This window comes from Camelus dromedarius, chromosome 5, assembly GCF_036321535.1.
Source record: "Camelus dromedarius isolate mCamDro1 chromosome 5, mCamDro1.pat, whole genome shotgun sequence".
Lineage (NCBI taxonomy): Eukaryota > Metazoa > Chordata > Mammalia > Artiodactyla > Camelidae > Camelus > Camelus dromedarius.
This window is the reverse complement of record NC_087440.1, coordinates 13,549,304-13,571,651: the sequence shown is the minus strand read 5'-3', so window position 1 is coordinate 13,571,651 and position 22,348 is coordinate 13,549,304. Positions and strand designations below refer to the sequence as shown.

Genomic DNA, 22,348 nt, shown 5'->3' with positions numbered 1-22,348 from the left:
TACTTACTCATTTTGTGGTCTAAATCTTTCATTGGTTAAAAAAAAAAAAAAAAGCATTATAGAATAGCTCACAGCATGAGGTAAAAATTAAATGAGGCAGTGCCTGGCATGTGGTAAGTATTTGGGAACTCCTAAACCCCAAGAGGTCCAAGAATCCCCTAAAATTAGGTGTAACACTTTATGTGTATATACATATGCATAAATATACACACATATGTGTACTCTTTTTAAAGACAGACAATCCATAGTTTTCACTTGATTTTTATTGAGGTGCTTGGACCCCCAAATTAGGAAACACTACTCACTTTTAAGCCAAGGGAATATGGCTTTATGGGAAAGCCAAGCATGGAGATTGTCATTCAACTACGTATTAAGGGCAAACAACATACGGCGCATGAAAAGGAAAAAAAAAAAAAGCAATATAATTGTAGAGAGGGATAAGCTGGTTTTGTAAAAAGCCACGGAATACTTTTGTTAATACTAAAGAGATATATAGAGGTCAAATATTAAAATCAAGTTGTAACAAACTATGATAAATGAGGAGGAACGTTTTACAATTTGCCCCTTGATCTCTCTCTACCTGTTTATTAGGGTATAATGTCCTTCTCCAAAGCTGACTGGTCCTTGCATTGGCCCCTGCCATACACAAAAGCCACTTCCAGCTGTGTGATCTCGGGTAGAATTACTTAAGATCTCTGAACTTGGCTTCCTTATTTGGAAAATAATTATAATACCACCTACTAACCCACAGGACTGGTGTTAAGAATTAACATAAGAAATCACAGCCCAGTGTGCCTAACAGAGTGGGTGATCAATGAATGAATGCTGAATAAATTAATTCCTTGGCATTCAAGGCCCTGCTAATCGAGCCTGATTCTTCTCTGCCTTCTTCCTGAATAATCTCCTTGTCTTTGTTTTGCTCTCCTGAAGTTCATCCTCCGTGCTGCCACCAATGAGTCCTTTCTAAAACACAAGTGTGGCACCTTCCTCTGTTTAAGAACACTACAATACTCCCCATAGCATACCAGGTGAAAAAGAGTTTCAGCATGAACACCAGGCCTTCTGTGCTCTGATTCCCACCCCTATCCTCTTGCCAGTCGTGTGCTCTCACTTCACATCCCAACAACATGGAACTTGTGTGTGCCCCCCAAATCCCTCCAGATCCCTGAAATGCATTCCTCCTTGTCTGCTTGTCCTTTAGACAACACCTCTCTGACTCCTAACCTTCACCAACCCTCTGACCACTCCGCCCTCTATTCTATTTTTGTTTCCTGATTATATTTGTTGTATCATGTGTCACACTACTCATAATTATATCTACTTCTCTCACCTGACATTAGTATCAGAGAGCATACCTTTTGCCACCTCTGAACATGTTATATAGCAAGTACCTTAATACACAAGCCTTGAACTAGAACACACACCTTTCTAAATCTCTGCTCGAGTCAACTTGCTATATTCACTGTCTCCAAATATATTCCAATCCTCACAAGGTCCACCCTCTTTCTCTTTGTTAATCCAAATTCTAACTATCTTTTAATTTTTATTTTATCTTTTTTATCAGTCAAAACCCTTCCTTCTCTTTGAAGGCTTCCTTGACAGAGCAGCCCCTACTGATATTTCCCTCTATTGGGGTCCTAACTAAAGTCCTCAGTGTCTTCACAATACAGCAGAGTGGTTATGGGCACAGACCATAAAGGCAATCTCGGGGCTTTAAATCCCAGCTTCATCACTTAATACTTGCGTAGCCCTGAGCAAGTCCCAAACTCTCTTGAGCCTCAGATTCTTCATCATTAAGTGGTAATAATAACAGCCCCACCTCATAGGACTGCTGTGAGGATTAAGTGAATTATAGCATATAAAGCACTTAGAACTGTGCCTGGCACATAGTAAGTGCTCAGTACATATTAACTGTCTGGACAGCTTTACTCACTTGGCAATTAATCATAAGTTTGTGTTTTGGTATCTTTAGTATTGTGGTGTTGAACTACTCTTTATATCCTATATTTTCCTGGCGAGATTGTAAGCTGTTTAGAGGAAAATAATGTCACAAAGGTTTTTAAGAATAAAGTGTGACATGCCATGTGAAATGTAGTGAAGAGATTAAAAAGGGTAGGACTAAGATGAGTCCAATCATGCAGTGAATGCTGATGGGACAATACAGAGATACAACTGGTTTTAAGTTTTTCTGGTCACTAGCAAAGTGTTTTATACATAATAGCTTCTAAGTAAATATTTTTCAAATGGCTACTTCTAGCACATATCAAATCTCAGATGGGCTCCTTAAATGAGGTTTTTTTAGTTAACACAAATAGTTTTAACGGTAGCCTAAACAAAATACAGATAAACAGGAATATCTTTGGGAGGATTCAGTGTGACTTTAAACCTAGTCATATTACATTCATAAACCAAAATAATTGGATTTTTTAAAGTATCTGCTATTTTCACTAAGCCATTGGGATAGAAAATTGAATTTGCCAAAATTCCAAGTGAAGTCAAGTATGTCACAGCAAATTTACATTTTTTAATTTCCTTCACTTTATGCCAAAAACAACAAATAAAAGGAAAATTCTTACCTTTCCATCCTCAAGGCGAAGCAGGAGGACTTTATCTCCTGGCTTATAATCTTTGAGCAGCTCTGCTGACTTCCAAACTTCCTCTGGATCAGGTATCCAAACCCTGGCAAACTAGAAGACAAAAAGAAAAAAAATTTAAACTAGCAGATCAATCACTTTACAATGAGATATAAAACATATCATGGATTTATTTATAAATTAAACAATTTACGAAAAAAGTAAATCTTGGCCAATATGAAATTTAACTTTTAAATTAGTAAATGAAAAGTATTTCAGCCCCAGTAGTACCACCATGCTCACGTTATAAAAAAGTATGCTCTGTACTGCGGCAGTAATTTCACAATATGTGTAAGTCGTATCATTATGCTGTACACCTTAAACTCATATAGTGCAGCGGGTCAACTTCATCTCAATAAAACTGGTGGGAAAAAACTATGCTCTGAAGAAATAGCTTCACTTAAAATTTGACCTTGCTATAAAAGAAAAATGCTTTCTGAAAATGTAATTTTAGATTAAAATGCACATATAAATCTACTTTCTCAATGAATGTGGACTTCCATGGGTTTCAAAACTTGATGTTGAAGCTCTGGTGTGGTGGCTGTGCCAATTTCAGCAGCACAGCTATCTTTTTATCACAAGATACACAGATAAAGCCTTAGTGATTTCTCAGGTATTTGCTGGAGGTCATTGTGGTGTGGAGAAGACCACTCACTGGGCATCTAGTATTTTCTTTAAAGAAAGTTCTGTTGCTAAAAAAAAAAAAATAAGAAGAAAATTGAGAAAGCATTATTGTCTAGTATTTTGTCTTCATTATTTTATAAAGATGAGTGAAATGATAAAAATGGTTTATTTGGCCAGCAATAAGTCTGGCTCTCATAGCCTCAGTTTCATGAAAGAGGTATCAAAAAGAGTTCCTGAAACAGCAGATCTTTAGCTTCAACTAGACACTCTCTGAACTTAAGCCAATTTTGGACTTCAGGTCAATTTTGGGGAAAAAAAAAGAACAAAATGTATAAACATGAATGAATCCTCTAAACACCACAATGAAGAGATGCTTTATAATTGCTTGGACTCCTGAGGAAGGAACCACTCTTTAAAACATATACTAAACCTTATTGCCCATTTTCAGGAATGTATCATATGGAAATATTACCACCACCAGCTTTTCTCTCCTTTATTTTCTTCAGAGCTCTTACTATTACTTGCACTTACTTACTGTTATGCTATTGTTTGCTTACTTATTATTTCCCTTACATCTGTCTCATTCAAGACTGTATCAAGTGCCTGTGTGCCTGGTACACAGATGGGCACTTGGTACTGGTTGAAAGAATCTCAGAATAAAAGGAATCTCCTTAAATTGAGTAAAAGTTAATATGGTGAAAAACCCACCCATTGCTTTATTTATCTCTTATCGTCACAGACTCATGCAAACTTTCTGTCCAAACAGTCTGCAGAGAAACGAGTACTAAACTAGGTTATGGGTTCTAATCCCAGGATTATCAGACTGGACTTTCAGCCTTTATTTCAAGTACATGTAAAATGGGGATGACAGCAAGCCTCATCTAGTTCATCTCAAGGGTTTATCTACATAGAAACCTTGTGAAAAGCATAAACCAAACATAAGTACATGCTGAGATTGTTACTAAGTGTTTTTTCCATGAGAAGTGATTGCTAATGTTAAATGTCAAGTGTTAGTGAAATTTGTTTCATAACTTTTCCCACAGTTACATAGCCCCTTAAACTGAGTAATATCTGTACACATTACTAAAATCTTACTTATTCAATAAACATTTCTGTGTACTGTTTCCACTCTGATGAAAACATAAAAAAAAAAGTAAAGTGGGTCCAAGTGAGTTTGTAGAAGCATGGCTGACTTGTTCTAAATTTTCAGTTAAATCTAAAAAGAAGTGCCTTTTACCTTTTGTGTTTTTTGTCCACAGCAAGCTCCAGCTCAGATTTCCACAAGTATTTTTGAAACAGTAATGAGTAGGTACTTTGCCAAAGGCTAGACTTCCAAGAGCTACGTATTAACAACCCGTTACATATAGTAGAGGGAGGCTAAGGCCCTTACACTCACCAGAGGCAAGATATTTAAACATCAAACATCACTCTGACAGCTGACTTCCCCTTTATCTTATCTCTATCTCTTGGGAAAGTATCCAAAGAGAAATAGGTCAGAAATCAGTCTATTATTGTCTTTTTATGGTCCCTTTCCATCTTAACCAATGAGATGACTCTGCAGAAACAACTATACCAGAACTGGGTCAGTTTGGAAGGTATATAAACCTTAGCTGCTGAAACTGAGAAGACTCTCACCTGGGCAATGCTTGCTCCTATTGCCTCTGTCACTTCCAACCCTACTTTCCACTCTTTCCCTGGGCAGCCCTGAGGAAGAGGACTAAGCTTGTTCAGCCTCATCCAGGGTGAAGACTGTGGGAAGACAAGACGACAAGGTCCCAAGATCACATGAAAAGCCTAGAAATGTGACGTGGCAGCAAGAGTCAGGGAGGAATTAGAAATGGGAGTGGACACACCTACTGACTAAGCCAGCTTGGGGACCTGGTGAAACAGAAGCAGCTAGCAGAAGATAAGCCTAGCCACAGTGAATCAGCCTGGACAGAGCTTCCAGCAAGACAAGGGAGGGCTGATGTCATGTAACTAACAGGGTGAGGCTTCCCTGCAAGGCTCCTCATTCCCTTTTTCACTCACACTACTCTCGTTTTATCCCTCATTGCCTTGTGAGTCCCTCAGATACCTCACTTATGACACCTCAGACCTTATTTTCATTGTTTATGGATCCATCCACCTCCCACTAGACTATATGCTCCTTAAGCCATCTTTGAACCCCTCTAGGTTGGCTTAGCTCCTTGTCAACAGTTAGTGGGACTTTTGTGTTGGTTTTATTTAAGACAGAGGTAGGGCAAGGGAAGGAAAAAAACTAGGAGAACTGGGAAGAGACATAGCAAAGGCAAACTGCACAGACCCACCTCGGGACTTTTCCTGAAGCTGCAAAACACAGTTGAAATGGGGAAGGAGTCAGAGAGTTAGAGAAGAGATTTGTGGAGTAGTCGGCAAGGAAAGAGTAAATGCTGATGTAGGAACTGCAGGAGAAGGGAAAATAAGGATTTGGAATCTGAAGTACTGTGACTAAAGCCACAAAAACTGTAGGCGATGAAGAAAAAAAAGGGCTTAAAACAAATAACACTAAAATATAAACACACATCAAAGAAGATTTATGACAATTCAAAGGAACACCTGATTAAAGAGTAAGGACAAAAATGGAGATGGGCTAAATTTTATGGTAACAGTCAAAATCTGACAAAATAATGCTGGTACAGATTTAAGGTGCATAGTAGCTTGCAAGGAAAATAAAAACCATCTGTCCTTCTACAATACAATTTTTTGAGGCCTGCCTGGCAATGATGAGGTAATTTCGACAGAGTCTAATGGAAGAGCACTGGAAAGGCGGGTTCGGGGGACATGCAGAGAGGGGCACCGAACATGCTGGGTCAGCCTAGGAGGGCCTCAGACCTTCTCAGGGGTTACACCCATCCCTGTGAGCGTAAGGAGGTAGCAGTCATCTTTCTTATTGCATCCTACCACAATGACAACACTCAAGAGGTCCCTGATTAATGCAGATGATTCACTGGAAGTTTTGCTAACTTGCATTTTGTCAGTCAAGGAATCCTAAAGTGTGGACACCAAGAGTAATTGTTTCTGATGCCTCAGACACCTCAGGAACAAGGCTGGCAGCAATAACTCAGTAAATGACCAGTCCCCAAATCCCCAAAATCTGACTCGTATGATTCTCTCTCCTTCCCCAAACTCCCACGTACAATACTCTTCACTTTTCATACAGCATACGTGCACATCTTTCTTAGCTCCCCTATTAAATCATAAGCATCTTGGCAACATCTATCTACTTGGTTCATTTTTTATATCCCATTGTGAATGTTGGCAAAAATAAATGCCTTATACGACAATTCAAATAAGCCTATAATAAAAACTAAGTGTCTCTCTAGGCTATGCATTGAAGCCGGAGAAAAATCCTGAATCATCAGCACCCCCTCCTCTGAACCCTGACATTAACATGGATACTCCATATGGTTACTATAACCCTTACATATACCCATATAACCCTTATGGCATGTTTTTGATGTAAACAATTCAGGAATTTCTACACTAAAGAACATAATAGGCCTTCCAGAAATTATATATATGCACACACACAGAGCAAATATTTGTTGAATGAAAGAATGATATAATGAACTCCCGTACACCTACCACTTAGGTTCAGAAATAAATAGACCATTACTCTTCAATCGAATATATTCTTCAACATTTCATTTTCCCCCCATCTTCACTCACCACACCATTGTTCAGCCATACCAAACTATGGGTTTGCTGTACCCTGAAAAAGCCCTGCTGCCTCACATTTCTGTGCCTTTCCTCCATCGGGAACACAATCCCGCCCCTTTTTCAGCCAGCAGACTCCTTCCTACTTTCCCTTCATATCCGTGTTAAAGTACCTCCTCTCAGAAGACTCTCCTGACTTATCCTCATTGGCACTCTATTCTCAACGTCCCCATTACCTCCTACAACCTTCCCCTAGAATCCTTATCCCACTAAATGATGACTTGGCTTGCCTATCTCCCTTTAGAGACTGCAGGCTACTTGACAAGAGGCGGGCACCTTATTCATCTTCGTCTCTTTTGCACTCAACACAGGGCCTGCATATAATAATTTCTTAATAAACATTTGTTATAAGAATGTTCCTGGCCTCAGACATTATACTGTAAGAGGGTAGGTTAAGTAATTCATCTTAACCTACACTTCGTCTCTGTGTCACATTTTGGTAATTCCCGCAATATCTGAGACTTTTTCATCATTGTTATATTTGTTCTGGTGATCTGTGATCTTTGATGTTACTATTGTAACTGTTTCGGGGCACCATGAACCATACCCATATAAGATGGTGAACTTAAATGATAATTGTTGTGTGTGTTCTGACTGCTCCACCAACTACTGACTATTCTCCCTCTCCTCAGGCCTCCCTACCCCTGAGACACAACAATGTTGATATTGGACAAATTAATAACCTTACAATGGCCTCTAAGTACTCAAGTAAAATGAAGAGTCACAGGTCTCTTACCTTAAATCAAAAGCTAGAAATGATTAAGCTTAGTAAAGAAGGCACACAGAAAGCTGAGATAGGCTGAAAGCTCTTACACTGAATAGTTAGCCAAGACTTTCAATGCAAAGAAAAAGTTCTTGAAGGAAATTAAAAGTGCTATTCCAGTGAACATACACATGATAAGAAAGTGAAACAGCCTTACAGCTGATAAGGAGAAAGTTTTGGTGGTTTAAACAGAAGATCAAACCAGCCACAAAATTCCCTTAAGCCAAAGACTAATGCAGAGTAAGGGCCTAACTCTGTAAAGGCTGAGAGAGGTAAGGAAGCTGCAGAAAAAAAGTCTGAAGTTAGCAGAAGTTGGTTCATGAGGTTGAGGGAAAGAAGGCATCTCCATAATGTAAAAGTGCAAAGTGAAGCACGAAGTGTTGATGTAGAAGCTGCCGCAGTTCTCCAGAAGATCTAGCTGAGATAATGATGGCGGCCACAATAAACAACAGGTTTTCAGTGTAGACAAACAGCTTTATTTAAGTAATGCCATCTAAGACTAGGATAGCTGAAGAGAACTCAAATGCCTGGCTTCAAAGCTTCGAAGGACAGGCTGACTCTCCTGTTAGGGGCCGATGGAGCTGGTGACTTTAAGTTGAAGTCAGTGCTCATTTACCATTCTAAAAATCCAAGGGCCCTTGAGAATTATGCTAAAACTACTCTACATATGCTCTATAAATGGAACAACAAAGTTTGGATGACAGCACATCTGTTGACAACATGGTTTACTGAATAGTTTAAGCTCACTGTTGAGACCAAGTGCTCAGAGAAAAAAATTCCTTTCAAAATATTACTGCTCCTTGATAATGTACCTGGTCACCCAAAGGCTCTGATGGAGATGCACAACGAGATTAATGTTGTTTTCATGCCTGTTAACACAACATCCATTCTGCAGCTCACTGATCAGGAGTCATATTGACTTTCAAGTTTTATTCTTTAAGAAATACTTTTCATAAGGCTATAGCTGCCATAGATAGTGATTCCTCTGATGGAATTGGGCAAAGTAATTGAACCATTCTAAAAAGGATTTGCCATTCTAGATCGCATTAAGAACATTTGTGATTCATGGGAAGAGGTCAAACATCATCATTAACAGGTATTTGGAAGAAGTTGATTCCAACCCTCATGGACGATTTTGAAGAGTCCAAGACTTCATTGGAGGAAGTAACTGCAGATACGGTGGAAACAGCAAGAGAACTAGTATTAGAAGGGAGCCTGGAGATGTGATTGAATTGAGTCAATCTCATGATAAAACTTTAATGGATGAGGAGATGCTTCTTATGGATGAGCAAGGAAAGTGGGTTTTTTTTTCCTTTTTCCTTTTTTTTTTTTTTTTGAGAGGGAATCTACTCCTGGTGAAGATGCTCTGAAGGTGATTGAAATGACAACAAAGGACTGAGAATACTACATAAAAGCAGTGGCAGGATTTGAGAGGATTGACTCCCAATTTTGAAAGAAGTTCTACATTAAAATGCTATCAAACAGCACTGTATGCAACAGAGAAAGTGTTCATAAAAGGAAGAGTCAATCAATGCAGCAAATTCCACTGCTGTCTTATTTTAAGAAATTGCCACAGCCATCTCAGCCTTCAGCAACCACCATCCTGATCGGCCAGCAGCCATAAACATCGATGCAAGACCCTCCACTAGAAAAAGAATATGACCTGCTGAAGGCTCAGATGATAGTTGACATTTTTTAGCAATACAGTATTTTTAAATTAAGGTATGTACATTGTTTTTTTTAAACATAATGCTATTGCACACTTGATAGACTACCATATAGTGTAAATATATCTTCTATATGCACTAGGAAATCAAGAAATTATTGTAAGACTCACTTATTGTGATATTCGCTTTATTGCCGTAGTCCAGAACCGAACCCACCTATCTCTGAGGTATGTAACAAGGCCTAGACCTCAAAAGCGGTAGAGCTGGGATTCAAACCCATGTCTACTCTAAAAGCCAAACATTCTTTCCACTCCATCTCGCTTCTCCCCTAGTTAAAACAGTAGATTTCATTAAGAAAAAACTCCCCTCCCCCATTCCAAAATTGTTCCTTTTTGCGTTGCGATGTAAAACTCCTATTAAACTGGTCCGTGTCATCGGGTGAGACTTAAGAATGTCTCATCTAAGACAATCTGTCAAAGCCACAGCAATCAGCCTGGCATCCATCCTGAGTATTCCAATTGGCTATGACCACAAAACAAGGCTCTGCCAAAAGATAAGTTTAGAGAATAACAGCAAAAAAAATCATCTCCCAAGGACTAAAATTTTAATAAATGGATGATTCCAGGTTCATCTATTTCTATACATGAATAAAATGAAAGAGTTAATTCAAGATTTTTAGATTTCTTTGTGGGGGGGTAGTAATTAGATTTGTTTGTTTATTTAAATGGAGGTACAGGGGATTAAACCCAGGACCTTACGGATGCTAAGCACACACCCTACCACTGAGCTATACCCTCCCCACTAAGATTTTTAGCTTTTTTTGTAATTCCTGAAGTAATCCTGCATGCACTGTGAAGTCAGCTTCCAGCTGGCACTGAAATTATTTGAATTTCATGAAGAAAACAAGAACCTTGAAAATTAATGAATAAATTTTGTCACCATCAAGTAGCAAAAGTTATATAATCTTATTTCTCTAGAATTTTATGTGACATGGCAGAGCTTTAGAATGAATATTTTTAGACTCTGCAGTTGTTTAATATTCCTGTAAAGATTATTTTGGGAAGTAGGTCTCTTTACAAGCACAGTCTTAAAATGTACATCAAGAAAAAAATTACTATTTCTATCTACAATTAGCTAGTGGTGTTTGAGGACACATTACAAAATTCTCATTAGGAAACATTACCAAAGGTAAAACAGAAACACCAACAAGGAAAGGAGTCATACTGATCACCTTCACTGCAAGGCTTTTTGTTTGATTAGGATGAAGAAAACTCCTAACTTTCCTTTCCTTTACTTAATTCTTACAATATGCTTTATAACTGCTTTTTATAAACATTCAACAAACAGCCCCAAAGTCACTCTGCTAATAAATGACAGGGGCAGGATTCAAACCCAGGACAATCTCTGACTTCAAAAATGCTTAAGACGTATAAGGAAGAATAAGATAGACAATCCCAATGAATCACTTTCTCCTGATTGTGACAAAAGTTGCCCAATTAAGCAAAATAATTCACACTTTTCCTATCATTTTCAACACTTGCTCCCAATTTAGAGAGAAGTATAAGACATGTTAAATATGTACCTCTGAATATAGATGTCTTCCTCCTACACAGAATATTGATCACTCTGACAAATGATTCGGTGCTGAAAATCATGGGTAATTTTAAACATCTCAACGTGGTAAAATTTTTTCTTCCAGTTTTGTTCAGAAATAATTGACATACACCACTGTAAACATTTAAGAGGTACAGCATAATGATTTGCCTGTACATGAAATGATTACCACATAAATTTACCATAAAGTTAGTGAACATCCATCATCTCATATGCAACATGAAATAAAAATAAAAAAAATGTGTTTTTCCTTGTGATGAGAACTCTTAGGACTTATTCTCTTAAAAATTTTCATATATAACACACAGCAGTGTTAAGTATATTAATCATGTTGTACATTACATCCCTAGTACTTATTTACCTTACAGCTGGAAGCTTGTAACTTTAGATCACCTTCATCCAACCCTCCCCCACCGACCCTGGTTATCTCTGGTAAATACAAATCTCATCTCTTTTTCTGTGAGTTTATCTGTTTATTTTTGAGGTATAATTGACTTACAACACTGTGGTCGTTTCCGGAGCACAACATAGTGACTTGATATTTCTATACACTGCAAAGTGATCACCATTCAACATGGTAAATTTTGAAGGAATCCGACATCATATATATTATATGAAACAATACAAATAAGTAGTTCCCTCCAGTTTATAACAGATGGCTCTCTTTGTTTTCCTCCAAGCTCTGGGGACAGACACTTCTAGCTGAGATCATGGTCTGGTGCTAACTTGGGGCACACTGCGGGGCCTTCATGACCTGGCTCCTGCCAACTTCTCCAGTCCCATCTCTTACCATTCCTGCTTGCACTTGACCTAACAACTGCAAACAACATCCGGTTCCTCCATTCCTATTTCTTTTATTCACCTTATCCCCAAGCCTGGAAAAACCTCTTCTCCATCCTCATCACCATTTCATTGCTGTGTGTCCTTTGGGTGGCCCCCTTTCAGCAGCATTTGACCGCTGGCCTTGGCAACCCAACTGGACACTCCTTCCCTGGCTTCTGAGGCAGCCCATTCTCATGGTTCCCTCCTACCTCTCAAATCACTCCTTTTCATTTTCTTGTGCCAGGTCTGCTTTCTCTACCAAACCTCTAAATGGTGGAATTGCCCAGATCTCTGGGCTGAGTCTCCTCTCTTCCAATGCAGCATTAAGAGTCTAGGCTTTAGGACCAGACTGGGTTTGTTGTTTACCAGCCCTGGGGCTTTCCTTTGCGTTACAATGAGAGTAATACTAATGCCTATGACAGATTTGTCATGAGGATTAAAACAGTATTAGCTATCATCATTAATAGTATGATTAGTAATCACTATTATTATTTTTATATTTACAATGTATCCTACCCACCCCTATAAGGTTAAATAGCAATTTCCCCCCAAATTTCTATCTCTAGCCCAGATCTTTCTATTGAACATCAAACACACAGACCTCCCTAAGGTCTCTATTTAGATGTCTCATAGGCATCTTAAATTTAATGAGTCCAAAATAGAACTCTTCTTCAATCTTCCTTTAAATCTGTCCTTTCTGCATTTTCTCCATCTCATTAACAGACAGGCACCTCTACCCAGCTAGTTAGCTACTCTTGGGAGAAACTGATTCTCAGCGCCACTCCCTCCTACACCCCTTTATTAAATCCATCATTTAGTCCTACCTCCAATGCATACACAGCTAGCTTCTGTCCAACTCTCTCCACCTCCACAGCCACCCCCCCGTCCTAGCACCATCATCTTTCACCCTGATGGGGAAAGCTGTATCAAGCTTTCCCTTTCCCATTCTCTATTCAGTAGCCAAAGTGGTCTTTTTGAGATGGAAAAATCTAATGATGTCTTATCCTTAATTAAAACCCATAATAACTTGGGATAAAACATTCACGTAACCCTCTAGAGCTTTGCATTACTTGGCACCTCCTCCAGAATGTTTTAGAGAACCAGCCTCATTTCATGACAGTCCCGACTACCTCACTGCTTAGCCTCTTTCTCCACCCACCAAGGGTCGACTGTACTGGTTTCCCTTCCACCACTTAAACAATCCATGCTGCCTCAAGCATCAAGACCTCTCATGCTTCAACTTGGCCTGGAACACTTAGCCTCACTGGATGTGTGACTGATCCCTAAGTAGGATCTTTCACATCTCTAAGATTAGTATCTTTCACATCTCAGTTTGAGTATCTGTTATTTGGAAAGCCCCTCCCTGACCGCTCCATCTAAATTAAGCCCCTCTGTTATGCTTTCTCACATATCCTGTACTTTTCCTTCACTATAAAGACCATGATGACAGAGACTGTTTCTATACTGCTCAAAACTAATATCCAGGGCTAAACATACTGTCTGATCCATATTAGGCATCTGATAGCTACCTATGAAATAAATGAATGTCCTGTTTTATAACACCTAGGACACCACCAATAAGATACATTCTTAATGTGAAAAACCAATGTACATATTAGAATTGAGTAATTACAGCAGATTACTATTGCACACATTATTCTTACCCACATCTCTGGCACTATTTTATGTCTCTGCATTTTTTCCTTCTACTTTTTAAACTTTTATCTAAAAAAAACTTACAGCCTTTCTGGAATAAAACAGAATTTTAAAAATAAAACAAACCCATTTAAAAAACTCAGTTTCAGTGTTATGACATCCAGAAAGGCTTCCTTGGCCACTATGTTAAGGTTAAGGCTCCTGACTGGACTTTCCATAATATCCAGTTTTATCTCTGTGCACTTGCCACATTCCATTGCAATTATCTTCTCACAGGTCTATCTCTTTAACAAGACTGTAACTTCCCCGAGGAGAAAATATATGATGTATCCATTGGGATCACCCCCATATTTGGCCCAGAGCTTTGCAGAGTAGATGCTCAAAAGATGTCTGTTGAATGAATAAATAAATAAATAGACGAGACTTTAGGAGTCACAGAGCTCCCACAGATTTGAAATGTGAAGGAATGCTATGCTAAAACAGAACGCCAATCATGGCAGATGTGATAGAACTGAAAATCATTTCATTAGCTACCAAGCATGAGTGAAAACAGTAACCTCGTCACCCACGCTTAAAAATACAAGGATGGTTTGCAGAAATGAAGCAGCATTTCTCAACAGGAGGTTACTTGAAAGACGATGAACAGGACACACATAAACATGAAGAGCCTCTAGGTTTGTACAACATACTCATAGTTCTATTTTATGTGCCACCTGTCCCTCTGCCCATAGCTTGGGTAGACTTTTGATCAACAGAATCCTCATAAAAACTAATTGAACAAAACTCATAATTTCTACTTTGTAGCATTAATATTTTTAATTGCAATTACAACAGATTAGGCTAATAAGATTGCAGTGTTCACTTGATGTACTGAAGGCAGAACTAGGTGTGTAACCAAGCAGGACCCTATGGGGCCTTCCCAGGACAGACCCCTCTCCTATATCCTCTGCTTTAGCCCCTCTCTGAAGTACCTAAATAGTACCTGACGTATATTTCCTGAGTTTTTTACAGATGCAAAAACCACCACCAAATGGAAGAAATTACTACTTGATGACCATGAACATGTAGTCCCCCAGACCTACTGACGCGTAAGGATTGATAATGTTAACCCCTGTGACACCACCCTGTTACCTCACCGTCAACCAGAGAGTCGTGCATGAGCTGATCGGATACCCTGGGATGCCCCTCCCTAACCTGGCCTTTAAAAATGCTTCGCCAAAACCCTTTGGAACATTTGGGTTTTTTTGTGCACAAGCCACCTGTTCTCCTTGTAAGACACCTTACAATAAATGCTGCACTTCCTTCACCACAATGGGGTGTCAGTAGATTAGCTTTACTAGCAGACAAAGGGACCCAAGTTTGGTTCAATAACAGGTGTATGCAACCTAGGAGGCAGGTGCCCCCAGGGTTACCCTGAAGGAGGAGAACCACAGAAGAAGTGGTGTTGGGCTTAGGCCAGCTGCTGGCCATGCTTGACTGTGGTGGTGACACAATTACTAGAGACCCGAGAATCAGAAATGATTAGATACTGAGGTTATGAAACTCTGACTTAACAATTCCCAAGCTTGTAGAGAGACCAAGGGTACACTCTTCTTCCCTCAACTATGACAGCCCTCATATGCTAAATGTATTACTGAGCTGACAAAGAAGAGCACCTGAATTGAGTGGCTGCGGTTCTCAACAGGACTGACAGGAACTGACACAACAGTGGGGATAACAGAAAGTGCAAATTCGATTGTTGCTCTATTTTAGATTGTAAAATCTCCTAGTCCATGAAATAAAGGACATTTGTTCTTGAGCAAGAGTTTTTCCAATTGCATAAGCTGAGAGAATATTTTGAGAGATAAATGCAGCACAAGCAAGCAGAGGTTCTAAAGGAGCCTGGGCCTCAACCTTTTCCTCAGATGTCAAGCTGGGGTTGTGGGACTGACTTGACCACACACTTCCAGTTGATCAAAATGGATGTCCCTGGAAATAAGAATTTCATTCTGTCTGTGATGAGTGAGGAAGATGTTATTTCCTTCTATCCCTTTATAGTGGCTTCTCACTTGAAAAAAAACTGTGAGTTTATATATTTCTTCTTAATACATTAAAAAAATTAAGCATTGCAAAATTATCACACTTAAAACTGCTTTCATTTTTTAATTATTATACATAGGTTAGTTTTCTCTTACTTGTTCTTTTCTAATTTTCTTTTTTCTTTTCAACTAAAGTACAGTCAGTTATAATGTGTCAATTTCTGATGTACAGCACAATGTCCCAGTCATGCATATACATACATATATTCGCTTTCATATTCTTTTTCATTAAAGGTTATTACAAGATATTGAATATAGTTCCCTATGCTATATAGAAGAAACTTATTTGTTTCTTTAATCTACTTTTATATATAATGGCTAACATTTGCAAATCAAACTCCCAAATTTATCCCATCCCACCCCCTCTCCCCAGTAACCATAAGATTGTTTACTATGTGTGTGAGTCTATTTCCGTTTTGTAGATGAGTTCATAGTGTCCTTTTTTTTCCACCTTAATTTTCTTAGATAGTTATTTAAGCTTCTATTACAACTTCATTGGTATTTTAGTGTGCTTTATACAAAAAGATTCCGTTTTGCTAACTCACTCTACAGCCTTCATAAAAGCTACTCTAAATTTATTTTATTTTCAATCTGTATCTGGGATAATCAGCCTCTTCCACTTACTACCCACTGTATAAAAAGTAATTCCTTTTATTTAAAGACCTATAATTACTTCTTTGAAGCTTCAAAAGATGCCCCTAAGTTCTCATGTATACAGTGAATAAGTCCATCTTGCCCTCTTCATGTGCTTCACAGCTTTCTGAACTTTCACCAGATAAAAAGTTCATTCTTTATCCTTTCAGATTGAAGAGAACTTTTTTTTTTTTGAACTGTGCCTCATTCTTGCTAATCTCTCTGAATTTCAATTTTCTCACTTACAAAACAAAGCAATTAGACAGTAGGGAATTCAGAGTCAAGGTTAAGCACATGGCTTTGGAGTCAGACAGATCCAGTGGTTCAATATTTTCCAACTGAGTTGGAAGACCTTGAGCAAATTACCCAACTTCCTTCCTCAGAAACTTTATCCATAAAACTGGTTGCTAATAATGCCTATATCAGAGAGCTGTTAACAGAGAAGAGAGATAAAGTTTTAAGACCATTACATTATATTGTCATCACCTCTACTCCACCTCAAACCCAGATTTAAGCACCTCACTGCGCTTAATCTGAATTCCTCTACTATACTCTACAATGCATTGTGCAATATGGCCCCTGCTCCTGGGTTTAGTAATACCTCACTGGGGTCTTCTCCCTTCTTCTGAGCTGTGGTGTGCCAGCCTTCTCTTGTTCTACAATACCCCAGACTCTCATGTCAAGGCTGTTCCTGTGCCCTCTGCTAGAGCATCCTCCCCTCAACCCCCAACACTTCAGGTCTCAGTTTAGATGTTTCCTTTTCAGAAAGCTCCTCCCTGGCCACCCTATACAATGCTTTGTTTACTTGGGATTTTCTGTCTCCCCATCTAGTCTGGACCCCCTGTGAGAGCATGGACAACCACTAATTCCAGAACCTAGAATAACACCTCATAAAGACCCAATAAATAAGTGTGGATGAAAGTGATGAGCATATTGTTTAGATGGCTGAAAAAATAGGATATGAAAGACCTCACATCCCATGTTAAGCAGTTTGGCCTCTATAATTATGCACAAGACAGGGATTCACCGAAGGCTTTTAAGCAGAGTAATGAGTGACCAGATGTTTCTAATAGCCTAGTTCTAATCAGCAGTTCTTTAATCATAATCAAAAGCACATCCTGTACAACTTCTGCTTGTGATCAGTTGTTCACCCCTCCACCAGCTTGTGTGCATACTATCGTCACTCACATTTTGAATGTAGATAGGATTTATCTAATATACACAATTGCTTCCAAAATGTTATTCCTATTAGGCAAAGGGGCTTTTATTGGAGGAACTAGGAGTCAGTTTTGCCTAAGGGCAGGGAATGGGAGAGCAGTTCAGTTGGTATTGCCTTATGCAGCTAGAGGAGAGATTCTTCGCCTGGAAAAAAGAGCCTTGGGAGTAAGTTCGGGGACAGGGAGCAAGGGGAGAGGGCCACAGTAATGAGCTAGCTCAGAGGGAGCAAATGAGCGGGACACCTTGCAGGCTGCTTGAGTCACCTAAAGAAAAGAACCCTGGAAGCACTTACCCCTGGGCTCCAGGTGGATCCCATCTGCCTCTTTTTTTCTAAATGTCCTTTTAGCTGAATTTTAGCTGGGAAAAACAGCTGAAAAGTTGCCCAAGGCTTTATATTTGGGAAAGAAAAGCTAGCTCAAAAGATATTTAAGAAAAATGCAAAACTTCTGGGTGGCAAAATATATCATAAACAAGGTCAAAATACAAATTGGTCCCCCCAAAATTTCATAGCAAACTAATTCCCTTAATGTATAAAGAGCTCTTACAAATTAATAAGAATAAGATAGGCAACCCCACAGCAAAATAGGCAAAAGAAAACAACAGGCAACTCACATAAAAACCACTTAAAAAATTAAACATGAGATGTCCAATTTCACTAGTATTTAAAAAATGCAAATTAAAAGCACAGTTTAAATTTTTCCTGTACTAGATTTTTAAAGATTTAGAAAGTTGATAATAACATGTGTTGGGAAGAAAGTGGACAATCAGGCATTTTCATATACTGGTGATGGGATAAACAGACACAACCTTTTTAGACAGCAATTTGGTAATTTCTTTTACAATGTAAAATGCGTATTTTAGGGCTGCATATCAAACTGGGATGAGGGTAGACTTGAAGAAAAGCAAAGTTGGGAGATTGAAAGTATTTGACTCACTAGAAAGCTACAGTAACTAAGACAGTGTGGTATCAGTTAAAGAACAGAAAAATGGATCAACAGAACGGAATAGAGAGCCGAGAAATAGATCCAAGTAAGTAAACTGTATGATCACAACTATATAACATTCTAGAAAAGGGAAAACTACAAGTAAAGACAATATAAAGATCAGTGGTTGCCAATAGTGGAGGTGGGGAGACATGAACGGGTAGAGAGCACAGAAGATATTCAGGGCAGGAAAAAAATCTCTGTACGATACCATAACGATGGCTACATGTCATTATACATTTACCTAAATCCAAAGAACGTACAACACCAGGAGTGAGCCACAACATAAACTGTGAACTTCAGGTAACCATGAGGTATCAACGCAGATTCTTAAATTGTAACAAATGTACCACTGCAGGGGGAAATGTTGATAATGTGGGAAACTACATGTGTGTGAGGGTAGGGGATATACAAGAAATCTCTGTAACTCCCACTCAATTTTGCTGTAAACCCTAATCTGCTTTTAAAAAAAGTCTTAAAAAAAAGTTATCCACTTTGTTCAAATCTGTCATTTATATAAACTAGGTCTATCTTTTCATACCAATCAGTGTTGGCTCTAAGAATTTATAGTGACTACCGTCAGGAAAAGAAATTGGTTCCCTTCATTTTATACAGCATGTCTATTTTATTTTTCATGTAAGAAGGAATTAAATATTAATCACTATGGAAACTTGATTGTCAAACAGGAATTTGTCTGCAGAGTCTTCAGCTAAAACTCAAAGAACCTCCACTGTATCAGCTACAATTTAATCTGTTCATTTTCAGCTTTTAACCTACCCAGGAAACATCTGCAGAGTTTAGGGAAACCCCTAACTATTTCAAACCCTGTATAGCGTGAAATTTTGGAACTACAATAGAGGTTAAAGATGATGTGGTCCAACATCTCATTCACAAGGAAATGTACAGTTCCAAGGACAATTCATCCAGACTGCAGAGGTGGCTCCAGAGCAGCCCCAGCACCAGACCCAGGATGCCCTAAGCCCCAGGTCCTAAGGCTCCTTCTGGTTCCCTCTGCCTCTCTCTCTACCTCCCTCCCGTCGCTTCTCTCTCTGAGTCAGAGCTAATAGATCTGTCAGAAATTGTACGGTAGCACAGATGGTAAGAGGAAAGCAAAAATCAAGACTCAACTAAAATTCTTTCATTATTGCAAAACTCCATTTCCTATACTATTTTTCCTAGTAAACAAGAGTTATTGGAGACTGTGGTGTAAGGAGTCCCACAAGAAAATTTTTTCCTTAGCATCATTTCCCCTTAGCTTCAACCCTTAGCTGTGCCTCCAGCACAATCAAAATCTACAGAGCCACAATGTGACGAATCATAGTCTTCTTCACATATATCTAAATCCATTTATCCAAAAGTATTCATTCTTTCAACAAGTATGTACTGAGTACTGACTCTGTACCAGGTGCAGATGTAGGTCCTGGGACACAGCATGTACACTGGTAGCTGGCCTTATACTCAGGTTACCTTATACCCATCCACTTATGGATACTGGAGGGTCTGCAGGAGCCATGGTATTGGGCTGTGTGCCGGACCACACTGTACATACTCATTGTATTTAAAGTCTTCATAATCACGTCCACTGATTGGCTTTGGAGGTTCAGACCAGCACTAGATTTCAAGAACATTTATCCACGTTGCCAAAATTCTGGTCAGTTCTTGTACAGTAAAAACCAAGTGTTGTGCCAATAATCCATGATTGACACATTGCTGCAACAGATGCTAGGGTTGTCCCTGCTGGGGATTTGGGTAAATGGTCTCTAGCAATGAAAAATATGTTGAATGCAACCATGGATTGCCTAGAGATTCTACAAGATCTTCTATTTGACATTTTACCATGGCTGATTCTCTTTGGTTCCACAAATGTTTATCATGTGTATATTCTATTCTAAGCACTGTTCTAAGGGCTGTAGAAATAAAAATGAGTAAGATATTGGCCTTTTCAAGGGTCTGCTGATGAGATGGACACAGTCACTCTGACATGGTAAGGGTGGTGGTGGAGGTATGCACGAGGTGCCACTGGGGTCCAGGGGAGGCAAGCCTCACCCATCTTGGACAAAGGAATGGAGCACACAGTGGCTTCCTTGAAGGAGGGGGCACCTGAAGAGGGGATAGAAGGAGGAAAAGGAGTTAGCGAGGCAAATGGGGGAAGCATGTTTCAGACAGAGACATGAATAAAGGCATGAAGATATGAAACAGAATGAAATATATGTGAGGAATAATGAGCAGCTTAGAATTACTGCAGCAAGAAATGAGAGGAAACCAGAGAGATATCTGGAACTCAGGTCATGAAAGGCCTGGCACATAGTAGGTGCTCAACAAATACCTGCTGATGAAAGAACTGGCTAGAGCTTTCCTCAAGGAAAAGGTATGAACACATGGCTATGCGTGATGGGCAAACTTTGTGTTTCACTTTGGTACAGAAACAGAACATAATGTTTCAGCATGACAAGGACATGACGTGGTCAGCAAGAACATAGCTCGCTCAGCATGATACTTGGAGATGCAGGCATAATAAAGAGGAAGCGGCCAGGCAGTTTTGATATCTTGTGACCAGAAGAGAGGGAAGAGCTGGGGTGGCATCTGTACAGAAGATACAGGCTGAGATCATACGGAGAAAGATAAGAGGGAGATGCTCAGGATCCGTGAGTTTGAGAACTTCTTGGATATAGCAACCATGTCTTTTCCCCCCACTGGCCTGGATACAACCACATAAATAAATCAAGTGTCTGTGACTACTCACCTTTTCTCATGGCACTACATGGAGGAAAGAAACTGAACTGAGAAGGAGTAGAACTTAATATTCCTATGGGTGCTTTTTGTGTGGGCTCAAGTCCTCTGCTGCTGTTGAAGAGGCTAGAGAATACCCAGGGCTGGGAGAACAAGAAGTTAACACAACTTTGACAGTTCCATAATGAAACGCACAGGAGCTCTGGGCCAGAATAGAACAGAAGCAATGAGGTTAATAACGGAGGTAGACAACATAAGTACTTGTCATAAATTCTATTCTAAAAATCTTTCATCACACACCAAAAACAACTCAACAGGGTGAAATGTAATCTTTTGATGTTTCTAACATTGACTTTCTGTTTATAGTGTATTTTTTTTAATGAAAAAAGAGGCTGTGTATGTATATGGGAATTCTTTGTACTTTCTGCTCATTTTTGCTGTGAATCTAAAACTGCTCTAAAATATAAAAATCTTTAGGAAAAAAAATGACACAGTTCATTGTATAGAAGTTGAAGCAGCTCAGGGCTGAGAGCCTGAGGCCCAGGTTCCTAATCCTGGCCTGAACTGGGACTCTGACCCCTGACACCCTGGACCACTTGCCTGTTTTCACTCCTCCAGGTATCTAAGGGCCTGTGATTGGGCTCTGATGATTACGAGAAGCTGAGACTCACTTAAGCTCATTCAAGTGAAGAACAGGAAGGGCATACAGTATTAAGAATACAGGGTAAGCTGAAGGGTAAGGAACTAGATAAGGGCTGAGTCACAGAGGCCAAAACTGATGCGTGGCGTTGATTCCCAGGCAGACCCAGGGAGCTCAGCGGAAGGGATCTCAGGCCTGTCTGATGCACCACTGGTGATGGAGCCCTTACTGCCCATGTGTCTACACCACTCTTCTCTAGTTTATCTTTTTTATCCTCCTCAGTTGTGGTTCCCAAAAGAGAACATCTGACTGGCTCCTTAAATACAACTGGCTCTATTTAAACTGAACTTTTGAGAGTCGGCAACGTTGTAAGGCCCTCGCCGGCCTGCAAGTGAGCCATCCTTGGGTCAGGTCCTCCCCTGGTCCAGTCATCTTGGCCACGCAGCTGGGTCACGCAGATACTCAGCAGGATCTGGCAGGTGAGGACAGCTCCCCTTGGGAGGGACTGTGGGCATAGAAAGCACTGTGGATTCATTTATGAAACACTGATGA

The 22,348-nt window shown here is 39.5% G+C and overlaps 1 protein-coding gene across 4 annotated transcripts in view; it reads right to left on the bottom strand.

Moving 5' to 3' along the window:
* MYO5A (myosin VA) overlaps positions 1 to 22,348 on the bottom strand; it is a 173,804-nt gene that overhangs the window by 112,517 nt on the left and 38,939 nt on the right. For all 4 annotated transcript variants that reach the window (XM_031453033.2, XM_031453036.2, XM_031453037.2 and 1 more), the window contains exon 2: positions 2,577 to 2,687. In XM_031453033.2, the coding sequence (XP_031308893.1) occupies positions 2,577 to 2,687 (111 nt within the window). The remainder of the gene's footprint in view (positions 1 to 2,576; positions 2,688 to 22,348) is intronic.